Raw genomic sequence first — 14,887 nt, 5'->3', positions numbered from 1 at the left:
AATATACTATTTTAATTCTTTTTATATCATCTACACATTTCTCAAAATCAAGTATTAATCAGCATTCAGAATTTGGCGCGCTTGTTTATCACATTTTAGTGTGGTGATTTCAGTTTCATCTCACCTTAATAAGCGTGTAACTCAAAAAATACTGAAATATATCGATCGTAGCAGATCGATAAGTCCACCTTCTAAATATATGTTACTATACAATTTCACAAGAGTCAGTCGCATTGGCCAGTTGTATAGTTATTTTGCTGTTGAAGTAGTTTGTTAAATTAATATAAATTGGATACAGAAGAAAATAATATTAACTAATTTAAAATGGAGAATTATATAGAAGTTGATAATTACACGGATTTTGAGAACGCCATTAAGAACGTGAAAGATGCCAGCGAATTAACAAATGTTTATGAAAAATTGCTATCAACGCCGCAACGTTCACGATTCCTAAAATTATGCTTAGAAAAGGGCTGTAATAAAAACTATGTAAGTACTAATCGCAGAATTTAATACAATGAAATACATAACATATGCTTAGGGGCTGTCCATATATTACGTAATCACTTAGGGGTCGGGGTCAAGGAAATGATTATGTTTGAGGGGTTAAACATCGCAGAAAACGTGACTACGTATATATATATATATGGACAGCCCCTTATCTCTTACTACGAGACTCTTAACATATACATATGTATTTTAGATTAGTCATTGATTGTTTTGTTTTTATTGTATTATATTTTGTATGATAACAAATCCATAAATAGTTTTTATGTATGTATATGTATTAATTTCTTTTTGAACAAAGAGCGATTTTATATACTGATCTGAAATATTTTTTTTTAGGTGAATTATGATACTGGTAAAGCTGCCATAAACTATGCTGCTGAATCAAGGCATTTTATTAATCTATTCCTATTAATTTATTTTAATATGATGGGCAAGAAGGACAAATCTGTGAAAATAAATATAGAAAATCTTAACGAATATTCCCCTTCAGCGGATGAATCATGCCCTCTGCAAATTTTGCCTGATATACCCAAAGGAGAAACTGTTAACTCTGAACATATAAAAGAAATAGATCATAAATACAAAAACCAAACGGCACTCAACAATTTAGCCAGCCATTTAACTTCAAAAACTGCTGGTGAAGATCGTGAGTGCATGGAACTCTTGCTTCGAAATGGCGCCGCAGTGAATGCAATGGATAATTCCGGGGAAGTACCGTTGAGCTACGTGATGAAGAACACTGAGTTGAGTCCAAATGATAAATACGAGCTAATTTACATGCTACTTCAGCGATATACAACAGCAGATTCAATTGCCAAAGAGGCGTGGAACTATTTGAAAACTAACCATATGAAAAAGCATTCAGAACTTAAAAGGGACAATCTTGAAGATATGATATCTAAGCGAAAGAATCTTGAAGATATGATATCTACAAATCAACAAATAGGTAAAGGCCTCTATTTGAAACGACGACTATCGGATGTTTATAGTAGAAGCAATTCACTGCAAGGTAACTATATAAAAAATCTATTGGAAAGATACGCCAATCGAGGCGACGTAAATGCCATGAAGATGCTGCAACAAATATTGGGTACAATCTCAAGAAACGATATTGATTTCTCTCTTATGTGTAAGTCTTATGGCAAAGAAGTCTTTCAAGAGTTGCTAAATACACCCAATCTGCAAATCGATTATGTGGAACTCGCTAAGGACTTTATTGAAAAGATGCCTTCAGAATTCGACAAAAAAGAGGAACACATAAAACATGTAGAACTATTGCAAATACTGCTAAAGAGAAGAGATGGCCTCGCTAGTGCTGCGGATGAAGAGGGACGTCCTCTATTAAGTTATGCAGCTTTGAAGCGCAACGAAGTGGCGGTCAGAGAGCTGCTACGTCATGGAGCATACATGGGCATGAGGAACGACTACAAAGTGCTGCCGATCAAGAACATCCGACCTGAGGTCATTGAAGAGCATTTGGACTACTGCATTCAAATGGATGCTGTCAAATCGAATGATAGCAATATAACCATGGACTTTACAAATATTTGCCATCCACCAAACGGACCCAATACAAATCCCCAACTACGTTACAATGATATGTCGACCATCGCTTATATCAAGAAATCGAGAAATCTACGCCATTTACTTAACCATCCAATAGTGTCGACTATTCTGGTACACAAATGGCAAAAGTATTCCAAATTCTTTTACACTCATTTCGCCATATACTTAATTTTTATAATACTTCTAACCACACTTATTGTATCGGATTATCGTTCACTCTCATACGTCTGTTTGCCCTTCATCATTTACCTCGCTATTCATGAGGTGGTCCAGTATAATATTTCACCTGTGCACTACTTCCGTGAATTTTTCGTCAATGGCCTGGATATCTTAGTTATCATCCTTTCAATAATTGTATGCTGTCCATGGTGGACATCTCGAAATTTCGAGACATTCGCAGTGCTAGCTTCATGTTTCAGGCTATTTTCTCACATGAGTTTGATACCCATCACGTGGATATCGAAACCTTTTCGTATGCTATTCATGGTTATCAACACTGTATTCAAATTGGGGATTCTTATATTGGTGGTGTTTCTATTCGGATTATGCTTCTACATTCAAAACGGAAATGGGACGCAAGTGAAGTCAGCTAATGAAACGGACTCTATAAGCTTCGATTTTGACACCTTCGCTTCGGCACTGATGAAGTCAACGATAATGGCAACTGGAGAGTACGATGCTGGTAATATTAAAATTACAAGTCTATGGCAATATCTTCTATTATTTGTGTTTGTCATCATCGTGGGAATTTCGTTATTTAATCTGCTCGTGGCGAAAGCATTGAACGACATTCAGGTTAGTTTGCAAATAATTTAATTATTTTTAGATCTCATATTACACAAATTTTGTTTTTTACAGTTAATTCAGAATCAAGCGGAGATTTTTAGCGCCATAAATCGCATCAATGTTCTGAACACCTGTGAAGTCTTACTTTACGCACAGTTCTGGAATATATTGGATCAGTTTAAACTTTTCAAAAGGCCGTCCGATAATTCTTTAAGACAGATTACGATACGTCAATACAACTATCCTCTAAAAATATCGACTGTTTACTATAAGAATAGAAATAAGAGTAATATTGTTAATGAAGCTAATGCAGCCGATAGTGCAAAGAATAGTAATTGTTCACAAAACAACAAGACTGATCGTGTCTCACCAGATTCTTCGCTTGGCCGTAAACCAGATATCGCTAGCCTTAAAAAATCGATTTTCGATTCATTTAAAACTAATGACATTGACTACAAGTTGCTCAAACGTGCAGTCGAAATTGCTGAGAAAAATTCGAGCAGGGATCCGCAAACTAGTCAAGAAATTGAGTAGTGACTGAATAATTGTAGAGAAGATTTCCAAAAAAAAAAAAAATAGATGAGTTTCAAAGTGTGATGAAGCAACAATTGACCTACATGCAAATTAGTTTGCAGCAACAACAAACTGAGATTATTAAGCAATAATTTAAGCGTTTTGAAACCATCTTACAAAGAATGTAATTTAAAAAACATATATAATTTGAATATCATTTGTTAATTCTGTTAATATATATTACCAATTTATCAAAAGTGTGTATTTAATTTAATCTACCATTTAAGCTCGTTGGATTCATCGATAAGAAACTTTCGTTATTATCAAGTATTCTTAAGAAATAAATCTGCCAAAACTTATACAAAAACGTATAAAAAAAAATCCAAAATTATTCTAATTAAATTCCTTGTTCTGACTCACGACCATACACTGAAAGCAGTAGTTAATATTTTATAGCTTAGCCTTGCTTTTCCTCCCATTGTAGTCAAATGAGTGCCTTCCTTTTGCTCACTTGGATAAAAATCCAGTAACTGAAAAATACTGAAAAGTATACCATAGTTTAAAAACTATAATCGTGGCAGCAAAAAAAAAAAATCGACCTACAAAATATGCTACATTATTTCAAGTCGGTTGGTGTAGTTGGAACTTAACATAAAATAAATATATCCCTTTGAATCTAAAAAAGGGATATCGAATATTGTATAAATCGAAATGAAGTCTTATATAGATGCGGACAATTACACAAATTTTGCGAAAACTTCAAATAAAGTGGAAGTCAGTGCTTTAAAAAACATTTAAGAAAATTGTTGTCAACGCGATTCCTAAAACTATGCTTGGAAAAGAGCTGGAGTTAAAACAACGTACATAATTATTGGCGTACTCAATACAAATAATGAAATAAATGTAACAAAAAACATTAAGACGAATTATTATGTTGACTACAATTCACTCCAAGGTACACTCGAAATTTCTGAGAAACATTCAAGCAAGGACCAGCAAACTAGTCAATAAATAGAGCAACAGCTTTATAATTATAAAGAAGATAATCAAATAAATAGATAATCTACAAATTGCTATGAACTATATAGAAACTAGCTGACCCGGCAAACTCCGTTCCGCCTTAAAGGCGGAATTAATTAAATCGAATTAATTAATTTTTTTCAAAAAAAAAATGAAGTACATTAATCATTTGTTATGGTTTCGGCATTTCAGTAAATATGTTGCTCTTTACTTAAGTACTTTACGTTACACGACATATTTTGGTTTCTTATCAGGCGCAAAACCAAACAACGCAAATGGTCTTACGACCCGTGAACATATCACATATAAATTGACGATGGGATTCTAGATTCAAACCACAAACTTTCAAGACGGCAAATCGGTTGGGATCATCGGAATCATCGGAATGAGAACTTCGACACCACTGAATTTTCCATTCAGTATCGTCGCGTAAATAACATTAACCAACCTTAAGGCGTAAATTTAGAAGGAGTTTAAAAATTCAATTGGATAGTTGGGGGTTTCGAATTCATTTGTGACGCAGTTAATAGATTTTTTATATATTATTTTCTTTTATTTTATCTTATTTTGAATTATATAGTTCAGGTCGTCGTTCATATTTATTCTTAGCCGCTAAAATTGCTCGCTCACTCAACCATTTATTATTTTTGTAGTTAGAAATGTCTGGAAATACATTGTTAATAATTTCGTTTTTCGATGAGACAAAATTACAAAAATTATATCAATCCGTCAGATTCATCGACAAGTACTTGACCATTACCTATAGTCAGCAATTGCTCAGAGAAATCTTCAGCAGATGTATTATTAAGCAATGCAACTCTCATGTTTGTTGTCAGATGCAGGCGTTTATTTCGTCGGCAGACGTAGCGTTTTAAATTTAAAATAAGTAAGAAAGCTACAGTCGAGTGTACTCGACTGTGAGATACCCGCTACCCATTTTGAATAAAAGCAGTTTATTTTGCGGTATTATTCTCAAAATATAACGAATATACTGCAAAAATACTAAAAATATACCAAATGGTATATGTGGTATATCGATATAGTACCGCATTCAAAATATACAATAGACGACACAAAATACCAGATTGTCAGCCAAAGGAACTAAGCGTTATTGCCCATACAAAAGTATTTCTTTAATAACTTCGACAATTTTTATCTGATCGCAACCAAATTTTCAGGAATCATAGCTACTATAGTAATTATTGTATATACCATTTGCGGGGGCGGAAGTGGGCGTGGCAAGAATTTGAAACAAACTTGATCTGCGTGCAGACATAACAAATGCTGTCGAAAACAAATTATAGCTCTATCTCCTATAGTCTCTGAGATCTAGGTGTTCATACGGACGGACGGACAGACGGACATGGCTAGATTTTGAAATTTAACCAATTACAGTAATTTTTCTTGCTTGGAAAGTTTTTGTTGCCGTTAACAATATTTAATCAATCTTCAAATTTTTTTTATTATTTTTACGAACTGAGCGAAAGAATTGTCAATATAATTTAGAAACTAATGGTCTGATAGTTGGAAAACTTATTATTTTAATATATTTTTGTTAGCCTTAGTTTTAAAGCATAAATATATACATATGTTACTATACCAGCATCTTATCAGTTAGATTAGTGATTCATTCTGTTTCAATGAGTAATAATTTTTCTTTTATTAAGTTATAAGGGTTATGTCGCCGATAATAATTTTGTTCACTAATTTTAGGTGAATAATGAGACTGGAAAAGCTGCATAAACTATGCTGCCGAATCTTTGCATTTCAGTAATTTATATCTGTTATTTAATTTTGAGCAAGAAAAACACGACGACGTCAGTCCCAAGACTAATAAAAAAAAGAAAAATGACAATATGTCTACCGAAACAATCAACAATTCTGTGAAAATAAATGTAGAAAATAGTAATGTCGATCGCTCCTCAGCTGATGAAGTTGAGGAATCCATTGGATTATTGCCGCAGAAAAATGTATCCGAAACATCCAAGCGACAAGCTATTATAAAAGATATAGATCATAAATACCAAAACCAAACGGCACTCAACTATTTAGCCAGCCATTTAACTTTAGAAAATGCTAGTGAAGAACACTGAGTTAAGTCCAAATGATAAATATGAGCTAATTTACATGCTGCTTCAGCGATATACATCAGCGGATTTAATTGCCAAAGAGGCGTGGAACAATTTGGAAACTAACCATATGGAAAAGCATTTAGAACTTAAAAGAGACAATCTTGAAGAGATGATATCTAGGCGAAAGGATTACGATTTCGATATGTATATATTGGAGAGCTACGCGAAGGGCGATAAAAATGCATTAAATGTGCTACGTCAAATATTGAGTTTACAATCAAAGGACTTTAATTATGAATTTCTTAAAAAGTCAATGTCTTTTGAAGAAGATTATGACTTAGAAGAGTTGCTAAAAACACCAAAACTACAAGTCGATTATGTAAAGTTAGCTAAGTGGGTTATCAAGATGAAAAAAGAAGTCGAAATAGAAGTGCTGTTAAATATCAAAGTGCTGCAGATGAAAAGGGACTTCCTCTATTACGGTTTGCAACTTTGAGGTACAATGATGAGGCAGTCAGAAGTCTGCTATCTCATGGAGCATACATGGGCTTTAGGAGCGACTACGAAACGCTGCCCATTAAGAACATCAACCCTGACACCTTAAAAGAACATTTGGACTCTTGTATTCAAATGGATGATAAAAACGTTATCATGGACTTCTCAAATATTTCCCAGCCACCAAATGAAACGAACTTAAATTTTCAACATTCTTATGATGACATGAGTACCATCTATTATATTAGGAAATCTAAAAATCTGCGACATTTACTTAACCATCCAATTGTTTCGACTTTTCTGTTTCACAAGTGGCAAACATTTTCGAAATTCTTTTACTTTCAAATCTTCGGTTACGTTATGTTTATAACATCTTTGATCACAATGGATGCAACGGGTACTGAAATCTCAATGGCATGTGTCGGCATTATATGTTACGTGCTTCTCTTTCGAGACGTTGCACCTCTTTGGCTGGATATCTCACTAGGCGGCATGTCAGGCTTATACATTATTTCAGACGAACCCAAGATTCATATTCAGACATTCGTATTGCTATTAGCATGTCTCAAGCTATTTTCATATATGATAATGCTGCCCGTAGCATGGATGGCGAAACCTTTTGGGATGCTGTTTGCGGTGATCAACACTGTAATCGAATCGGGAATTCTAATTTTGGTGGTGGTTACATTTGGAGTATGTTTCCATATAGAATTCGGAAATTCAACGGAGACAACGAATGCCACGGATACTTGAAGCATGAATTTTGATGAAGTCATGAAGTCATTTATAATGTCAACCGGGGAATACGATGCTAGCAGTGCTAATATTACAAGTTTATGGCAATATCTTCTATTATTTGTGTTTGTCATCATCGTGGGAATTTCGTTATTTAATCTTCTAGTCGCGAAGGCCTTGAACGACATTCAGGTTAGTTTGCATATAATTACACTATTTGTAGATCTCTTTAATTATAAATCTCAAATCTTACAGTTGATTCAAAACCAAGCGGAAATATGTAGTGCCATATATCGCATCAATATAGTAAAAACTTATGAGAAGCTGTCTATCGTAAAGTATTGGATTACATTAACTAGGCTTTGCAAGAAGCCGTCTCATAATTTGTTAAAGAATATAACGATGCGAAAATTTAATTATCCGCTAAAAATGACTTTTTACTATGCCAATATAAAAGACTGTAATAGTAATATTGAAACTAATGCCACCGATAAAGGCACGACTTATCATTCTATTGATTTTGTTAGCCCAAAGAGAACGTTTTTCGGATTAATCAAAATGCATCAACACTTTGAATATAATTCGTTCAAACGTGTAGTCGAAATTGCTGAGAAAAATTCGAAAGAGGAACAACAAACCAATGAGGAAGAAGAGAAGGTTTTGAAGAAAAATTAAATCAGTTGCAAATTGCGATGGGGAATCAAATGGACTCCATGCAAATTAGCTTACAACAACAGCAGACTGAGACTAAATAGAGAATAAAATAATCTCAAAAACATGAATCTGAATTTAACTGTTAATGTAACGAAGTTCTTTATCATATGTATGTATGTGTTTAATAAATCATGTAATCTTAATAAAATCATATGAAAGGATCGTGCCTAGTTTTAAGAAATACATACGTCTATTCTCTTATACAAAGAAATAAGAAAATTTGTACTTTGCTGTACATTTCGTCAAGCATTTGCTTATGCATAATTTATAAAATTTGTTGAATTTGTAAAAAAAAATGTATAAAAACCTTTGACATTCGAGAGGCGGTAGGCAGAAACTCCTCCTGTGGCTGCACTGCTCTGTGTGTAGATGTTTTTTTTAACTCAAATTGGGATTCATTTTTATATTCGCGGCACATTTAGTTTTCTATATGTATGTATGTATGTACATATGTATATGCACTGCAAGAAGTAAAACGAGGAACGAAAAACGAAAAACTGACCAAATTCGAAACTAGCAGCTATCGTACGGCAACTCATCTCTAGCCTTAGAATCGTTAACCAACGATACTTTGCAAATTTTAATTGCGGGAACGTGTATCCCTTGCGGCATGGGATTTTAATGAAACAATTTGTGGTGCAATTTACGAATTATAAAATATAGGAAAACCCAACATCATTTATTTCTATTATATGATGTGAAATTATTTGAATTTAAAAATACGGATGTTAGCAAAGCTATGTAATCGATAGGAACGTATTCAATCAACCATGCCACCAATTTCATACATCGATAAGAAACTAACTAACTAATATAATCGATAAGCGATGTTGTTTCGATAGTTTTTCGTGCGAACAAGAAAGGCGACAGAGTAGGCAGATTAGTGTTGAATTTGCAGCGACTTTGTAACAAATATCACTGAAAAAATGTCGGAAGAAACAAAGAAACTCGATCTGTCTGGAGATGGCGGTGTGCTTAAAGAAATCCTGAAGGAGGGAACTGGCGCGGACACGCCAAACAACGGCTGCAAAGTCTCACTTCATTATACCGGCCGTCTTGTGGACGGCACCGAATTCGATTCTAGCGTGGCTCGCAATGAACCCTTTGAATTTGAGTTGGGCAAAGGTGAGAGAATTAGCAGTGAAAATATATACTGCATATATTGCAATAAATTGCTATATTTGCAGGTCATGTAATCAAGGCTTTTGATATGGGTGTCGCTACCATGAAAGTGGGCGAGCGTTGTTTTCTAACATGTGCTTCGAATTATGCTTATGGCGCTGCTGGCAGCCCACCAAGTATTCCACCAGATGCCACTCTCATCTTTGAGGTAAGTTTGACTTCGTGTTGCAATCCTTGAAGCGGAGTTAACATTACCATTTAATTGCAGCTTGAAATGTTGGGGTGGAAAGGCGAGGATTTAAGTCCAAATCAAGATGGCAGCATTGAGCGAACCATTCTGGAACAAAGCGATAAGAAACGCTCGCCCAGCGATGGTGCTTTTGTCAAAGGTTCGTGTCGCTATCAAGTGCCAATTGTGGTTACATATTTCTACATTTGTTGTGGTTAACCGGGGTGTCTATCTGCCTTTTTGCAGCACACATTTCTGGCAGCTTCGATGGCAAAGTGTTTGAGGAACGCGATGTAGAGTTTGATTATGGCGAAGGTAGCGCCAACGGTATTGTCGAAGGTCTGGAACTGGCTCTGGAAAAAATGAACATAGGCGAAACATCCAAGTATAGTTTACTATTCATTATTAGCTATATGTTCTACATGTATTTGTTCCTTTCAGAATCAAAATTCAGTCAAAATATGCATTTGGTAGCAAGGGCAGTGAAACCTTTAAGATACCACCAAACTCGACCATTGAATATACTGTCAAGCTGCTGGATTGTGGTAAAGGTCTGGAAGAGTGGAAACTGAGTGATGACGAGCGCGTTGCCGAGGCTAAAGTGTACAAGGAGAAGGGTACAAACTATTTCAAGAAAGAGAACTATGAACTGGCAATTAAGATGTACACGAAATGCAAGAATCTGTTGCCCAGCCTGAAAGATAATACTAGCGATGAGGTCAAGACTCTGAAGGTGGCCACACACAGCAACATTGCGCTGAGCCATCAGAAATCGAATAATCACTTTGAAGCCAAGCAGGAGGTGCGTTCAACTATCCAACTTTATCGAATACTTTTACTACATTATCCTCTTGACTTTTGTAGTGCAACGCTGTGCTCGAGCTGGATGCGAACAATGTAAAGGCCTTGTATCGTCGGGGACAATGCAACCTGGTTATTAATGAGTTGGAGGAGGCTTTGGATGATTTCCAGAAAGTCAGTAACTAAGACAGTCTTTGTAATGCATTTAATAATCGAGTTGTTGTTCTTAAGGTCATCGAACTGGAGCCAACCAACAAGGCTGCTGCCAATCACATTGTTATTTGCAAGCAAAAGATCAAGCAGAACAAGGACAAGGAAAAGAAGTTGTACGCCAATATGTTTGCCAAGTTGGCTGCCAACGATAAAGAGGTATGTAAAACGTACTTGCCAATGTTTCGATTATAATATCCAACTTTTTTTGCAGACGGATCCTCCGCGCGAGACAGATGTGTTGGATCAGTGTGGCGAATGGTCCGAGGAGGATGCGAAACGTGAAGCTGATTTAACGTTGGAGCGCGACAATATAATCATGATTTAAAATTAAAACTAAACCAGCACATATGCTGATATTCCTTACAATACTTAATTGCTTAACACAACAATTTTTATTATTATAATTCATTGTTTAAACCTGGCAAGTTCGCTGAATGAAACATTAAAATGGATTGTAATAAATAGTCACTTAGCATATAGCATTTAAAGTCGAAATCACAGTGGTGTAGGATCATTTTTAATTGGAAATAATTTAAAATTTGGTCTCTGTTCTTTATCGCGGAGCCACAAAGGAGATGTGGGAATTTGTGATTTGATATATTCCGATGCCTTGAAGCATTGACCACTGCAGAACTTTTTACGCTCCGTTAAATCGTACACTTTATTCTTAATTCCACAGATTTGGTACTTCTTTGTGGTTACTCTAAAATTTATATAAAATTAATAATATTGCAACATTAACTCGACAAATGTTTAGTTTACTTTTCGACTGCAACTGCACATAGAGGATAACCACATAACTTGTTTATGTGTCGCTCTTCCACAACGTCTGCATAGTTTTCCGGTCCAATTTCAGCCAGCTGTGTTAAACAATTTCCCCATTAATTTTATATATTTTGTTATTTATTTGTTTTCTCACCATGTCAATAAATGCAGCTTCCTCTATTTGTGGCTCTAAAAGCGTGACAACTATCTGATGCGCTCTGGCAAGCGCAGCGCGCTTTTTAATCACTGCCGCTATTAGTTGTTCTCTGGAATCAAAAAAGAAGAAAGTTGGCATAATAGTCATTTGTTATTAATTAGAGAACCCACCTCAATTCTGCATTCTTTTTATTAGTCGTCATGTTTTGTTTATTAGCTAGATAGATATGTTGATAGCACTTCGCCAAGATTCGATAATCTCATAACGATAATTAATTCCGCGTGATAATCGATAGCAGATACTGAAACGCGCTGTTGAGCCTGGCTGTAGGCTATTAGTTTTTGTTGCAATAAACAATTCAAAAAAAGGAAAGCATAAGAGCATAATTTATTGCTGTCTGCTAAATTGTTGAATGTCCTCATATTTTATATTTATTACCAACGAGTTGGTATACGATAGTGTAATATCGATAACGCACGCAGTTCGCATTGCCTAGCGATAACAGTCAGCTGCAAATGTAAATAAATTGCAGAAACAAAACAAACCCAAATATAAATATTTGATATATCTTACAAAATGGTTTGTGAAAAGTGCGAGTCCCAAGTTGTCGAAGGTATCGGCACCAAATCCATGGCGGACAAGCAATGCCGCTGCCGGCGGACGCAAAATCAACGAGAACAAGGCATTGTCATCTTCCAAACAGCGTTTTAACCCCATAGGCAACACTTTGGCTCCTTGTCGGTAAGTGTTGAAGACATTAGAACGCTTCTTATCTAATCTATTGTTTACTTGCAGCATTTGCCGGCAGAAGGTGCATCAAATGGGCGCACACTATTGTCAAGCCTGCTCCTACAAAAAAGCAATTTGTGCCATGTGTGGCAAAAAAGATATTGAACACGAAGAACTACAAACAAAGCTCCACATAAACAAACTAAACTATAATTTGTTCAACACTTTAGGCTTAAATTAGTTATATAATTTAAATATAGATTCTCACTACAGTCAACTGTCATTTGGAGTCGCCTTGTCACGTCTCCGCTTCGCATAACTCAGTGCATCTTTGTCGAACTCCAGCGGCATAATGCCCAAGTCTCCACTATAGCGATTCTTGGCTACTTGCAGGTACTTCTTGCCACGCACTGCTGTCAAACGTTTGTCCTGTATGATCAGCACATTGTCCGCTTCTTGGGTTGCCTTCGCTGTGCCAAACACCGAGCTGGTGGTCAGCTCATCCTCCTGCCGTTCCTTGCGTGGATGCATGACGAGAGTAACGTGTACATTGTGCTTAGTGGCAAAGCCTCGAAAGGCCGCAATAATCGCATCCTGTTCCCAAAACTTATCGCCGCGATGTGATGATGAAACGCCCATCATAAACTGCAGATTGTCGATGATGACATGAGCAATGTCATGTACATATTGAGCATGCTCTATGGCCTCCAGCACCGGCTTTAGTGGCTGCTGCCCATGGAAGGTCATAAAATACATGGGCAGTCGCTCAAACTCGGTGGCCCAATGATCAAATTCCTGCAGCTTATCGTCGAGTGGATAGCCAACGAATTGACGCAATAATGTAGCTGCGAGACGTGTGTTGCGAATTTCAAAGGAACCCCACAATGTGGTCACGCCCTGCATGGCCAGATCAAGTGAATACTCGCTTGTGAACGTCGTCTTGCCGCTGCCCGTAGGTCCAGTGAGTATCGTGAGCTCTCCCTTGCGATGTCCCTTTAACAGTTTGTTGAGCACGGGAAATCGCTTCCACTTCACTCCATTGACCTTCTCTATATTTTGCAGCTCGCTCAGAATGTCGTTGCGCAGCGCACTAAATGTTGTGATGGATTTGTGACGCACCGGCGTCGCTTTGGCCAAAATGTGCCGCACATTGAGGCGTTTGCGCAGTGCAACATGTGGCGCCGGTTCCGTTTCTGTGGGTCGTATGAGCAGACAACGCTTCTCATCCATTTTCTGCGCAAAAGCACGTGCTGCATCCCAACTATGTGTGTTGTCGTAGTGCAGCCAGAAGACCAACTCTTTGAAACGCTCCAACGCGGGCAGACATTCCTGTGGCAGCTGTTGCAACGCATGTGGCAAGCAAATGATGCAATCTGTCGGTAAAAAGTGAAAATTTAAAAAATTTAGGTTGCTAATGGATATAGGAGCAAATGACTTACGCGTCTCGATGTTTTGCGTGGCCAACACAATGTAATCGATCAGATTGCTGACCAGCACGGCCTTGCTCTTGTTGCCAGCACCCGTGTGCAACAAGAGACCAGAGCAACTGCTGCCTTGGAGTGTTTCCTCCCTGCGATCTTCTAGGTGAAGCACCTTTTCGCCCACCAGATGCTGTGCCGCATTGCGCAGTTCAAAGTGCAGCAGCTGCTGCTCCGCATCATACTTGGCCCCAATGGCATTCAACTGTGCCTCCTTCAAGCCCTTAATTCCTAGAGCTTCACATGCTTCAGGTGTCACATCAACAAGATTGGGAAAGCGCGACGTGTAATCGATATTTTGAATTGGTGCTCTTCGATAACCAATAGGCGCTGGAGCTTGGTATGCGGCGATAGCTTGCGATAATGTTGTTTTTACGTCGCATTGGGGACAAATGAAGGCACCTTATATGTAAATAAATAAATGCGTGAGTTGTGACGTCACAAAACATTCACAGATTTGCTTCTACCCGTTCGTTTGTTTATGTAAGCTTGTGGACCCTGTGCACGCGCCGTTGATGCTGCAGCCGGCTGAAATTGGTGGTTATTGTTGTTGTAGCGCTCACACAGCCGACATTCCAATTGCAGGCACGTGTATCCATCCTTATTGAATACATTGTGTTGTCGCAGTTGCTTTTTAAAGTCTAGATACTCTCTGGTGTCAAGTGCCAGTGCTTCGCTATCCACACTTGTTGCATACAGCCGGCATCGGGTTTTATTCACACGCAATAGCGATTGTTTAATTAAACCGGCGAGTCTCATGACACAAGGTGATTCGTCCACAGCGTTTATGCGCACACAGGGCGTATGCCAATGCTCGACGCGCTCATACCGAGTACTTTTTGAAAATGAACAAAGCAATATTACCACCCCATATTTAGCCGATACTTATGGCTGTCTTGTACAATCACACACTGAGATAACGTTGTATATGTACATGAGCTTACATACAATCACAGCTCGACCTAACCCTACATACACAAGT

The 14,887-nt window shown here is 37.2% G+C and overlaps 7 protein-coding genes across 7 annotated transcripts; 5 read left to right on the top strand and 2 right to left on the bottom strand.

The window, feature by feature from the left end:
• The first annotated feature begins 224 nt into the window (after positions 1 to 224).
• On the top strand, positions 225 to 3,626 carry LOC132783592 (transient receptor potential cation channel protein painless-like). The gene is made up of 3 exons (XM_060788854.1): positions 225 to 489; positions 847 to 2,871; positions 2,935 to 3,626. Exons 1-3 carry the CDS (start codon positions 325 to 327, stop codon positions 3,394 to 3,396), a joined length of 2,652 nt encoding a protein of 883 aa, XP_060644837.1. The 5' UTR covers positions 225 to 324; the 3' UTR covers positions 3,397 to 3,626.
• Positions 3,627 to 6,920: 3,294 nt separating this feature from the next.
• LOC132798414 (transient receptor potential cation channel protein painless-like) lies at positions 6,921 to 7,748 on the top strand. Its single transcript, XM_060810267.1, has one exon. The coding sequence runs from the start codon at positions 7,011 to 7,013 to the stop codon at positions 7,713 to 7,715; it is 705 nt and encodes a 234-aa protein (XP_060666250.1). The 5' UTR covers positions 6,921 to 7,010; the 3' UTR covers positions 7,716 to 7,748.
• LOC132798162 (transient receptor potential cation channel protein painless-like) lies at positions 7,741 to 8,372 on the top strand. Its single transcript, XM_060809917.1, has 3 exons — positions 7,741 to 7,889; positions 7,953 to 8,157; positions 8,296 to 8,372. Exons 1-3 carry the CDS (start codon positions 7,752 to 7,754, stop codon positions 8,370 to 8,372), a joined length of 420 nt encoding a protein of 139 aa, XP_060665900.1. The 5' UTR covers positions 7,741 to 7,751.
• Positions 8,373 to 9,256: 884 nt separating this feature from the next.
• LOC132790761 (FK506-binding protein 59) lies at positions 9,257 to 11,264 on the top strand. Its single transcript, XM_060799452.1, has 8 exons — positions 9,257 to 9,536; positions 9,599 to 9,741; positions 9,802 to 9,922; positions 10,009 to 10,147; positions 10,204 to 10,564; positions 10,627 to 10,737; positions 10,795 to 10,932; positions 10,988 to 11,264. The coding sequence occupies exons 1-8, from the start codon at positions 9,338 to 9,340 to the stop codon at positions 11,099 to 11,101; spliced, it is 1,326 nt and encodes a 441-aa protein (XP_060655435.1). The 5' UTR covers positions 9,257 to 9,337; the 3' UTR covers positions 11,102 to 11,264.
• A 7-nt stretch (positions 11,265 to 11,271) lies between these two features.
• LOC132790770 (putative RNA polymerase II subunit B1 CTD phosphatase RPAP2 homolog) lies at positions 11,272 to 12,012 on the bottom strand. Its single transcript, XM_060799462.1, has 4 exons — positions 11,869 to 12,012; positions 11,696 to 11,807; positions 11,539 to 11,636; positions 11,272 to 11,479 (listed from the first exon to the last, which is right to left on the bottom strand). The coding sequence occupies exons 1-4, from the start codon at positions 11,898 to 11,900 to the stop codon at positions 11,272 to 11,274; spliced, it is 450 nt and encodes a 149-aa protein (XP_060655445.1). The 5' UTR covers positions 11,901 to 12,012.
• Positions 12,013 to 12,165: 153 nt separating this feature from the next.
• On the top strand, positions 12,166 to 12,699 carry LOC132790778 (cysteine-rich PDZ-binding protein). The gene is given in 4 exon segments (XM_060799473.1): positions 12,166 to 12,298; positions 12,300 to 12,439; positions 12,494 to 12,578; positions 12,580 to 12,699. Coding segments are annotated over 4 exon segments (294 nt in total). The 5' UTR covers positions 12,166 to 12,274; the 3' UTR covers positions 12,625 to 12,699.
• Positions 12,616 to 14,777, bottom strand: LOC132790753 (mitochondrial DNA helicase). The gene is made up of 3 exons (XM_060799440.1): positions 14,373 to 14,777; positions 13,867 to 14,307; positions 12,616 to 13,800 (listed from the first exon to the last, which is right to left on the bottom strand). The coding sequence occupies exons 1-3, from the start codon at positions 14,662 to 14,664 to the stop codon at positions 12,701 to 12,703; spliced, it is 1,833 nt and encodes a 610-aa protein (XP_060655423.1). The 5' UTR covers positions 14,665 to 14,777; the 3' UTR covers positions 12,616 to 12,700.
• Between the last annotated feature and the right edge of the window lie 110 nt (positions 14,778 to 14,887).

The sequence above is a fragment of the Drosophila nasuta genome, chromosome 2L, assembly GCF_023558535.2.
Source record: "Drosophila nasuta strain 15112-1781.00 chromosome 2L, ASM2355853v1, whole genome shotgun sequence".
Taxonomy (NCBI): Eukaryota; Metazoa; Arthropoda; class Insecta; order Diptera; family Drosophilidae; genus Drosophila; species Drosophila nasuta.
The sequence above is the reverse complement of the archived record's forward strand: the minus strand, read 5'-3'. Positions and strand labels throughout refer to the sequence as shown.

Coding starts and splice junctions, on each gene's coding strand:
- LOC132790753 (XM_060799440.1), bottom strand. CDS start 14,664: ATGAGACTCGCCGGTTTAATTAAACAATCGCTATTGCGTGTGAATAAA. Junction 14,308..14,372: donor TTACATAAACAAACGAACGG/GTAGAAGCAAAT, acceptor TTTACATATAAG/GTGCCTTCATTTGTCCCCAA. Junction 13,801..13,866: donor CACGCAAAACATCGAGACGC/GTAAGTCATTTG, acceptor TTTTACCGACAG/ATTGCATCATTTGCTTGCCA.
- LOC132783592 (XM_060788854.1), top strand. CDS start 325: ATGGAGAATTATATAGAAGTTGATAATTACACGGATTTTGAGAACGCC. Junction 490..846: donor AGGGCTGTAATAAAAACTAT/GTAAGTACTAAT, acceptor ATTTTTTTTTAG/GTGAATTATGATACTGGTAA. Junction 2,872..2,934: donor AAGCATTGAACGACATTCAG/GTTAGTTTGCAA, acceptor TGTTTTTTACAG/TTAATTCAGAATCAAGCGGA.
- LOC132798414 (XM_060810267.1), top strand. CDS start 7,011: ATGGGCTTTAGGAGCGACTACGAAACGCTGCCCATTAAGAACATCAAC.
- LOC132798162 (XM_060809917.1), top strand. CDS start 7,752: ATGTCAACCGGGGAATACGATGCTAGCAGTGCTAATATTACAAGTTTA. Junction 7,890..7,952: donor AGGCCTTGAACGACATTCAG/GTTAGTTTGCAT, acceptor CAAATCTTACAG/TTGATTCAAAACCAAGCGGA. Junction 8,158..8,295: donor CTATGCCAATATAAAAGACT/GTAATAGTAATA, acceptor TCAAACGTGTAG/TCGAAATTGCTGAGAAAAAT.
- LOC132790761 (XM_060799452.1), top strand. CDS start 9,338: ATGTCGGAAGAAACAAAGAAACTCGATCTGTCTGGAGATGGCGGTGTG. Junction 9,742..9,801: donor ATGCCACTCTCATCTTTGAG/GTAAGTTTGACT, acceptor ATTTAATTGCAG/CTTGAAATGTTGGGGTGGAA. Junction 10,933..10,987: donor TGGCTGCCAACGATAAAGAG/GTATGTAAAACG, acceptor CTTTTTTTGCAG/ACGGATCCTCCGCGCGAGAC.
- LOC132790770 (XM_060799462.1), bottom strand. CDS start 11,900: ATGACGACTAATAAAAAGAATGCAGAATTGAG. Junction 11,808..11,868: donor AAAAAGAATGCAGAATTGAG/GTGGGTTCTCTA, acceptor TTTTGATTCCAG/AGAACAACTAATAGCGGCAG. Junction 11,637..11,695: donor AAGCTGCATTTATTGACATG/GTGAGAAAACAA, acceptor TGTTTAACACAG/CTGGCTGAAATTGGACCGGA.